At 49.2% G+C, this 9,943-nt stretch overlaps 1 protein-coding gene across 1 annotated transcript; it reads right to left on the reverse strand.

The window, feature by feature from the left end:
• Positions 1-7,986: 7,986 nt before the first annotated feature.
• Positions 7,987-9,346, reverse strand: LOC149358444 (uncharacterized). Its single transcript, XM_089568841.1, has 4 exons — positions 9,283-9,346; positions 8,846-9,034; positions 8,271-8,444; positions 7,987-8,118 (listed from the first exon to the last, which is right to left on the reverse strand). Exons 2-4 carry the CDS (start codon positions 9,020-9,022, stop codon positions 8,098-8,100), a joined length of 372 nt encoding a protein of 123 aa, XP_089424967.1. The 5' UTR covers positions 9,023-9,034; positions 9,283-9,346; the 3' UTR covers positions 7,987-8,097.
• Between the last annotated feature and the right edge of the window lie 597 nt (positions 9,347-9,943).

Here is a 9,943-nt window from a genome sequence, read left to right on the forward strand (position 1 = left end):
CCTGGTAAGACCCGTGCATGGATGCCATCGCATAATTTTCGGGATATCCCGGCGACGCGTGTTGGCGCGTAGGAGATCCCTCTATGTACTGAAAGGCGCTACACAGCCTGTAAACGATCGAATAGTGTTAGCCGTTTTAAAGTCATGTGGAGTCTGATGGAGTGAAACATGGAGCCTTGATCAGCTTCTCCTCAGCAACCATCTATACAGTGAGAACAATCGAGGGCTAGTTTATGTGTGGCGCCTCCAGGTGGAAACGCCAATGAGAACTCACGGGGATTCCTTTCGACTGGCTGTGAAGGGCCTCTCTGGGTCGAATTAACTGTGCCGTGGAAATTGAGTTAGTGGCGCTATTGTGTACAACAGGAATCCCGTTTCGTTAAAATGTCGATTTGTACGGTCGCCTCTGAGCATCCAAAGAACGGCGCATATCCCAGCTCTACGTTGAACTGAATCTAATATACCAGATATGTTATTATACTCCTACGTTTCGTCACACCTTCTTTCGAACATTGAGATATTTATTTGGATGCAAACTTCCTAACAGGTCTTCGCTTTTGCACAGGGCTGAATAAGTATCAGCCTCAAAATCTTCTGCTGTTAGGAAACAGCAATTTAAAATGCACTCCCCACACCCCTCTTTTAGCCGCTCAGCAGCGCTGGAACGTGTCTAGATCGAGATGTCCTAAGCAGTCCTTAATATACTCTATATAGACGCAAAGATGGAAATATCTCCACCGGCTTCCTTTACAGGTATTATATGGTACAACTTGTTGAAAATGCCTTTCACGCAAACCGGGAAACTAGACCCAGCGGCCTGCGGAGGTAAGGCCGCTGACGAGCGAACAGCCGAACATCCTCCATCGCGTTCCCGAACAGACGACGGCTATCAAACGACGACACGTGACGATCACAAAGGATGTTCAGCTTCGGACTTACCGGTCGATATAGACGATTTAGCAGTTACGGCATTGGTTGATACGGGAGCGGACTATTCGGTTATGAGCAACGAGCTAGCAAAAGAACTGAGGAAAGTTTTAACCGCGTGGACTGGGCCTCAGATTCGCACACCTGGTGGGCACCTAATTACCCCTGTTGGCCGGTGTACGGGGAGAGTTACAATCGACGGATTTGTTTACGTTTGTGACTTTGTTGTCCTACCTCACTGTTCGCGCTATGTCATTCTCGGCCTGGACTTTTTACAAGCTAACGGCGCCGTTATCAATTTACAAGAGCCGCGCGTGACGTTTTCGCCGACGCAAGCAATTGAAATAGCCGACCCAGACGACTCCAGGATACCCGCCCTGCGTATTGCTGCTGATGACGTGACGGTGCCTCCGCGGTGCAGCATGATGGTCCCCGTGCACAGTGACTCGCCCGGTGATCGAGACGTTATGGCAGAGAGAAACGTCAGCCTTCTACTCGAGAAAGGAATTTGCGCTGCAAGAGGGCTTGTTCGCTTACGGGATCGCTCCGCGACACTCTTGATCACCAACTTCGGAACAGAGTTCCAGCCTATTGCGAAAGGAAAGGCCGTCGCATACGTTACCGACTTCGTTGAGCCCGCAGAAATATGTGCTCTGGAGCTACCGTCGCCGGACGGACGCGATGCAGCAGCCGTTCTGTCTACCGTGGACATTAATCCCGGCTTGTCGGTGGGTCAGAAGCAGCGCTTGTTAGAGCTCCTTCACGATTTCGCAGAGTGCTTCGCCACGACATCAAAGGTAGGGCGCACCCCGGTAGCCAAACACCGCATCATCGTCAACGAGGAGACTAGCCCCATATCCCAACACCCGTACTGAGTGTCGCCGATGGAACGGGAGGCTATACGATCCCAAGTGCAAGAAATGCTTGCAGACGACGTAGTCCAGCCGTCCACGAGCCCCTAGGCTTCGCCTGTGGTATTGGTGAAGAAAAAAGATAACACCTTGCGATTCTGCGTCGATTGTCGGAAGTTGAATCGTGTCACGAAACGTGACGTTTACCCCTTCCGCGTATCGACGACGCCTTGGATCGACTGCGTTACGCTAAATATTTTTCTTCACTCGACCTTAAGAATGGCTACTGGCAGATCGAAGTGGACGAAAGGGACAGAGAGAAGACAGCGTTCGTGACACCTGACGGCCTTTATGAATTCAAAGTGCTACCCTTTGGACTCTGTTCTGCGCCAGCAACCTTCCAACGCATGATGGACACCGTTCTTTCTGGGCTGAAATGGCAGACATGCCTAGTGTACCTTGATGATATTGTCATTTTTGCTCCTAGCTTCGAGGAACATCTCAATCGGCTGCGAATGGTGTTACAGGCGCTCCGTTCGGCACAGTTGACGATAAAGCCACAAAAGTGTCACTTTGGTTTCGAAGAGCTCAGTTTTCTTGGTCACGTGATAAGCGCTGACGGAGTCCGTCCTGACCCGGAGAAGACTGCCGCTGTGGCACAGTTCCCGCGCCCAACCGACAAAAAGTCCGTTCGTAGGTTTCTGGGCCTCTGTGCCTATTACAGACGTTTCGTTGAAAACTTTTCCACAATTGCCGAGCCCCTAACAATGCTTACTAGAGACAATGTATCTTTTGTGTGGCATGATGATCAGGAATCTGCCTTCAACGAGCTACGCAGCCGCCTACAAACTGTCCCAATACTCGCCCATTTTGATGAACGAGCTGCCACTGAAATTCATACTGACGCCAGCAATGTTGGTCTCGGCGCTATTCTCGTTCAGTGGCAGGATGGCAACGAGAAAGTCATAGCGTACGCCAGCCGCTCCCTCTCGAAAGCAGAGGCAAACTACTCTACCACAGAGAAGGAATGACTTGCGGTAGTGTGGGCGATTATCAAGTTCCGACCATATCTCTATGGTCGCCCATTTCGAGCTGTCGGTGACCATCATTCGTTATGCTGGCTAGCCAACCTCAAAGACCCTTCGGGACGGCTTGCGAGATGGAGCCTTCGCCTCCAGGAATACGACATCACGGTAGTGTACAAGTCCGGCCGTAAGCACAATGACGCCGATTGTTTGTCACGTGCACCTGTCGACGTTGCTCCGGCCGAAACGGAGGACGACTTCCCGTTTTTTGCTCTCGTCACGTCGTCCGATATGGCCCGACGTCAACGGGCTGACTCAGAGTTGCGTCCGTTCATCGAGCATCTGGAGGGCCTTAACGTCGCTGTTCCGCGGCTTTTCGTTCGAGGTTTGGGTTCCTACAGTCTCCAAGATGGCGTCCTTTACAAGAGGAACTTCGCCCATAACACGGAAACCTTTCTTCTGGTTGTGCCATCCGAACTCCGTCCAGAAATCTTGCACGCCTGCCACGACGAGCCATCGGCTAACCATTTGGGTGTTACGCGGACGTATGCCCGCATTCGTGCGAAGTATTACTGGCCAAAGTTGCTCTCATCAGTCCAGCAATATGTGAGGACCTGCCGTGACTGCCAGCGACGAAAGACACCACCAGTTAAACCCGCAGGGCTTCTCAAGCCCATCCCACCGCCTACAACACCTTTCCAACAAGTGGGCATGGACTTGCTGGGCCCATTCCCATTGTCTTCCTCTGGGAACAAATGGATTGTTGTGGTGACGAACTACTTAACGCGGTACGCCGAGACACAGGCGCTCCCCCACGCTAGTGCTGCAGAAGTGGCTCAGTTTTTTATGACATCCATCGTCTTGCGTCACGGTGCGCCATCAGTCGTCATCACGGACCGTGGAACCGCCTTTACGGCGGCATTAATGCAATCTCTCTTCGAACTCACCCACACCAGTCACCGGAAGACAACAGCCTATCATCCCCAAACAAACGGCTTGACTGAACGCCTCAACCGGACGCTTGCAGATATGCTTGCTATGTATGTCGACGTTGAGCATCGTACGTGGGACGCAGTTCTTCCTTATGCAACCTTCGCCTACAATACGGCAGAACAGGAGACTACCCGTCTTACACCTTTCCAGCTGGTCTACGGACGGTGTGTCACTACCATGCTGGATGCTATGCTACCCGCTGCTCACAACGACGGAGACATCGGCCCCTACGCTGACGTTGACACATTCGTCCAGCGGGCTGAAGAAGCCCGCCAACTCGCAAGGTGCCGGATTCGACATCAACAACAACTCGACGCTGGTCGCTACAACCTCTGACACCGATGCGTTCGGTACGAGCCCGGCGACTCTGTATGGGTATGGACACCTGTGCGCCGCCGCGGACTCTCCGAAAAGCTCCTCCGACGCTACTTCGGTCCGTACGAGGTGGTTCGTCGTATAAGTGATGTCACATACGAAGTTGTTCCGCGGGACACGACCTCCTTACCACGTCGGCGCCATCCGACCGAGACTGTCCACGTGGTGCGCATGAAGCCCTACCATGACAGGCTGCAACCCGCCCCTTTACCAGCTTAACAGCTCTCTGTATTCTCTGCCGTCCGCCGTCTATACCGAACATTACCTTTGCTGTCCGTGTTCGTTTCCGGCGTCGGGCCGCCGCCTTGATGGAGGGGGTAATGGCGCGTGCTCATGGGAGCGCGCCGACGATGAAGACGAAGTGTGCGTGTGCCGGTGGACAAAGACGAAGTGTGTGTGTGGTTCGGACAGCCATCTTGTGAGTTCTTTGCTGTGCGCTGAACTTCGCTGAAACTGTGATCTGTGCCGGTCCTGTCTTCGTTACAATATGTTCGTCTTTCACGCAAACCATATATGTTCGTAATTCTCTAAAGCCTAGTTGTTTGTGATGTACAGGGGGGAACTAAGGTATCACATTTCTCGTTTCGCAGTTCATGTTCAACCTCAGAGCCACTGGCGCGAGTCCTTCGGGGGCACTCCTGCCCAAGTCCTGCGCCAGGTAGTATGCTTGTTATCGACGCTGTTACGTACTGCACTGTCTTAAGAGTCATGACAGGGCTTTGAAATTCTAGTATTTTCGGAAAGCACACGTTCTAAAATATTCCTCGTTTAATACATAGATTACAAAGATTCAGTTCTTTTCTCTTCTTTTTTATCTTGAAAAGTTGTCCACTGCAGTTCGGGGTTTCAGTGACAAACTCTTCCTGTTTGGTTGAAACAGGTTCCTGAAGCCATGTTGAGCTCAGCGGCACCGATCAACATCACCATAACTGGTGGTAATTTCATCCTCACTGTCAATGACCCGAACGCCCCTGTGGATTGGCTGCGATATCTGCCACGTGGTCATGGAGGTTCAGCTACCGTGCACAGAGGTGCGTGCAGCCCACTGCAAACTGAGCTATAACTGCCGATAAACCCTGCCAAGTAGCTTCAGTTTATTATGAATGCACTCAGGACAATAGAGCAACGCCGCAACGTGTACTTCTGCATTGTGTGTGATCCACGAAATTAATAGCTCTTCTCTCTTTCAGCATACGGGAAACAGAAAACACCGTTCAACTCGCAGGTTCGTGGAAAGAGGCGCTGAAGCTCACCTGCGTAGAGAATTTGACACAAACGTCGTGGCAACCATTACTTCCAACACTCGACTGTTTGAATCTCTTATGTCATAAATAAGTGAGCTGTGATGTCGTTACTCAGTGTGTGTTGTTCTGATAGAGAAATATTTTTAGTATCCCTAAATGCCTGATGACCTGACGTGGACGGAGTTATTATTGAATGAAATAAAAACGCCCTGGGCACACTACGAGTCTCTGTGTTGATCACAGATTCGCACTTGTTATGGTGACAACTGGACGTCGGAGGGCTGTTCAGCACACTTGGCATCGACACTGCCGCAGCGTAGGCATATAACTGCTTAGAGGTCAAAAACAAGTTGGGCATTCTATACTTCCTCTCGCTGAAGCATTTTCTTTGCGCACTTCGAACTCGTTGCTTAAAGTTGTCAGGAAGAGCAGCGATTATCATTGAATTGATAATAATAGGTCATGAGTGCAAGCACCTAACAGGATGCAAGCTCTCGATTATTCTTGATGATTGTGAGAACAAAAAAAGTGAAATGCTTATCATGAAATAAAAGGCGCGATAACTGTCTCCCTTTTCGGTGTACAGCCCAACCGCACCGTGAGGGAAGGAAGGAAGGTGGAAGAGAAAGAAGAGGTGCCGCAGTGGAAATCCGTAAAAAATTTCGACCTCCTGGGGATCTGCAACGTGTACTGACATCGCACAGCGCACGAGCGCGTTTCGCGAGGAGGAGGAGGATTAACTTTATTTATTAATAAAGATAAAAACCTTCCCGGGAGGGCTGCTCACTCCAAGAGCCCTCTGGCCTTCCCGTGCAGCCAAGCTCGGCCAATCAGCTTGCGCTATGAGAAGCATTTGAGAAGGGGTGGACAAGCAGGTCAGCCACGAAAGCCAGCACATGTGTTCAATTGCGGAGCCTGAAGAGGAAGCATGAATAATGAAACATTTTTCGAGGTATCGCAAAGCAAGGGCTGTAATTCGCTTAAAAGGTCCTTGAACACACCTTGGTTCCAAAGTTTTTTTTTATGCTCCAGTGGCATGAGGCACCATCCATGGAATGCACTCCCACACAAATTTCCTGCAGAGACTAATAACAAAGCTAAAGCAGCTGAAACAAGAAGCCTCGCCATGATTTTCTCTCAACCATGCTCTCTCGAAAGGAATTTTTCTCTAATGCAGGATAACTAGTTTCGAAAGTCAAGTTTTTCCTTCCCGCTAACTACTGAGAGAGACTCCAAGCTACACCCGGACTCCAGGAGTTATGCCCTACCTGAGCTGTGCTTGTCCAGGGCATGTAATGCGAAGGCAAGATAACCGCTGGTCCTTAAGGGTAACGGAGTGGATTACAATAGAAGGCAAACGTAGCAGGGGGCGGCAGAAAATTAGGTGGGCGGATGAGATTAAGAAGTTTGCTGGTATACAGTGGCCGCAGGTGACAAAGGACAGGGTTAATTGGAGAGACATGGGAGAGGCCTTTGCCTGGCAGTGGGAGTAGTCAGGCTGATGATGATGAACCCATCTTAAAAATTGAAGTTGGAAAGCGAACGAGGTAAGCTTTTTATTCTACTCGAAGAGACGAGCTCGAATCTGAATATTGTATTGTCATATCGTAATTAATGCGCTAATTAATAATTTCTAAAGTTATGCCTAACGATAAATAATTATTACCATAGGGGGTCTAATGAGGAGTTTATATTGTTAAAACTACGGAGATTCGAAATATGCGACTTGTTTTCCTATATATTTATCCGTTCGCGAGTAATTAATGTTTTCAGAAGTCACTTAAGGTTTTTTCGCTTTCCGAGCGGCTCGACACTCTTTTCGAAAGAGATTTTTCGTTTCTGGGAGTGTCGAAACAACCTTACCTGCAGGCAAGCGGTCGCCCCGTGTCTATAGGTAGGTTTTTCTTGACAGTGTACTACGATGCGCTTTTAAAGCTTCTCAATACCCCTAATTATAGGCCGATATAAATGATCGAGGTGTCTATCAATATCTATGTTTTTCGAGAGCATTACGAATATGTAATTGTGTCTTCGTTGAAGTCATTAGGTAATAAATTATAATTAATAATAAGTAACCCTAACCGACCCAAAAAAATTAGTTGGAAAGCGAGCGAAGTACGCATCTTATTCTACTCGAAGAGACGAACTCGAATTTGAATTTTGTATTGTCCTATCTTAAGTAGTGCATTAATTATTATTTTTAAACTTAGGCCTATCGATAATTATGATATCATAGGGGGTCTAATGAGGAGTTTAAAAACTACGGGTATATCGAAAAACTCAGTTTCGTCAGCTGGACGAAAACTGCGTCCAGGCTGCGCAGATTATGCGTTTTCGTACGCTCTACAGCCGCCACGATGGCCCACTGCGCTATACTACGCGCCCGGAGCCAAGTGTGCTCTATAACTTTGAGGCTACCAGTCCTCAGGATGAAAAATCTGTAACTGGGCTTCGGAGAAAGGGCGGAAACGTGCCAAGCACCTTTCGGTCACATAAAAATGAACTGACTTTCCAGAGAAGCTCAGAAACAATGCAAAGCAGGTGTAGTTCAATCACTGTTAATTTATTGATGCCACAAATATTTTCTACAGGTACGGTGTTGCAGAGAGCAGTTGTCCTGGCAACTGTGGGCAGTGGAATATCCGGGCGACTTTTCTCCCATCTTCCCGTGAAGGTGTCTTGTCAGGGGTGTTTTCCCGAAAACTGAAATGATAACGAAGGAACGCTGTTGCTTGCACAGAACTGAGAAAGTGGTTAAACTGTGCACTATATAATCAGCACTGCTGTGGCAGACCCAAGTCACTTCGAAGGTTTCGCTGACTATTGAAGCTTATGCTTGCTAAGGCTGCGCCCACCTTGGTGTGGGGTGCGTAGTTTCGTCGGTGATGCTCGTCGCCCTCAGCCTGGTCAACCGCAGTATCTGGCTGCCCATCCGCAGGGATGCTCGGAGGGTTCACATTGTAGACAAAATTGCCATTGTTTATGTTGATGGTGATCGGCGCCGCTTCATTGAACATGGTTTGAAGAACCTGTTTTGGAAAAAAAGAGCGAATTTGTGGTTGGTGATGAAGCGCGAAAATGTCGAGGACAACCGAGAACACACTGAAGCACAGCGAAGATAGAACTGTTTTAGTCTCTCAATACCATCTCACATACTTTGGGACATATACTTCCTCCTGACGCAGTTATGCTATGTTGCTAATGCTGCTCATGTTTCCATGCAATGTGACCAGGCCTTAGGAGAGCGAAGCAGGCAGTGGCATTCATCACATCGAATATGCTAAGTGACTGGTCACATAACCACAGGAGCTCCCACAGGACTCGGGCCAGTGGCTCTGAGGCTGAACGAGGAGCGGTGCTGTCACATTCCAAAATCACTTCGCTGGTTTCGCTGGCTATTAAAAATTATCTTCGCTAAGACTGCACCCACCTGGGCGTAGGGTCTGAAACTTGTTCGGTGATGCTCTTGGCAGGAGTTACGGTCGCCTTCCGCCAGGCCGACCGTCTGGTCTAGCGGCCGATACACAGGGATGTTCGGAGTGTTCACATTGTAGACAAAATTGCCATCATTTATGTTGATGGTGATCGGCGCAGCGCCACTGCGCATGGTTTCAAGAACCTGTTTTGGACAAAAGAGTAAATATTTGCTTGGTGGTGAGATCCTGCGATGCTAGACGCCCAGGATAATTGGGAGCGCACTGAATCATCGAAAATAAAAGAAAAAGAACTCTTGAGTTTCTCAATATCAGGTCCCATATTTTGGAATATATACTTTTTGAGAACGGAGCTGCTCATATTCTCATGCCCTGGCTAGGCCGTTAGAGAGTGCAATAGGTAGCGATATTGATAACACAAAATATACTATACCTGATCGATCAGATGGCCAGAAGAGCTCCCACAGGACTCATGCCGTTGGCTTTGAGGTTGAAAGTCAACTGCAGAACAACAAATGCGTTACCTTATAGCCCAGACATCAAGTTTAAAAAGAAGGATTTATCCTGTCGAAACACGGTCTGAGTACCATATTTTGAACGAGTTGAAAGGTGCGACATCTGTACAGTAAAGAGACGGAGGTATGATTACTGCGGAATTTGTAACTTCAACTACTTACAGAGCATGCTTACAGAGCAACTACACGACGGACCCCGCGCCCCTGCAAAGGACACTACGGTGCAGCAGACATTGCCAATGCGAGCTCATCCATCCATTAAGCTAACGCCGCGACGAAAGTGCTTTGAGAAACGGCGGGACCCAAGCACGACAGCTCGAAACTAGAAGCGTTCTCTAACCTTCGAGCCAATGCCGCCACGAAAGCACAGTGGGATGCGGCACGATCCAACCGGCAGGACACCTCGGAGCGAGAAACGTTCTACAAACTTCAAGCGAACGCCGCGACGAAAGCGTAGTGGGATGCGCCATGATCCAACCAGCAGGACACCTCGGAGCGAGAGACGTTCTACAACCTTCGAGCTAACGCCGCGACGAAAGCGTAGTGGGATGCGCCATGATCCAACCAGCCGGACACCTC

Source organism: Amblyomma mixtum, chromosome 2, assembly GCF_055824585.1.
Source record: "Amblyomma mixtum isolate Tamu chromosome 2, ASM5582458v1, whole genome shotgun sequence".
Classification (NCBI taxonomy): domain Eukaryota; kingdom Metazoa; phylum Arthropoda; class Arachnida; order Ixodida; family Ixodidae; genus Amblyomma; species Amblyomma mixtum.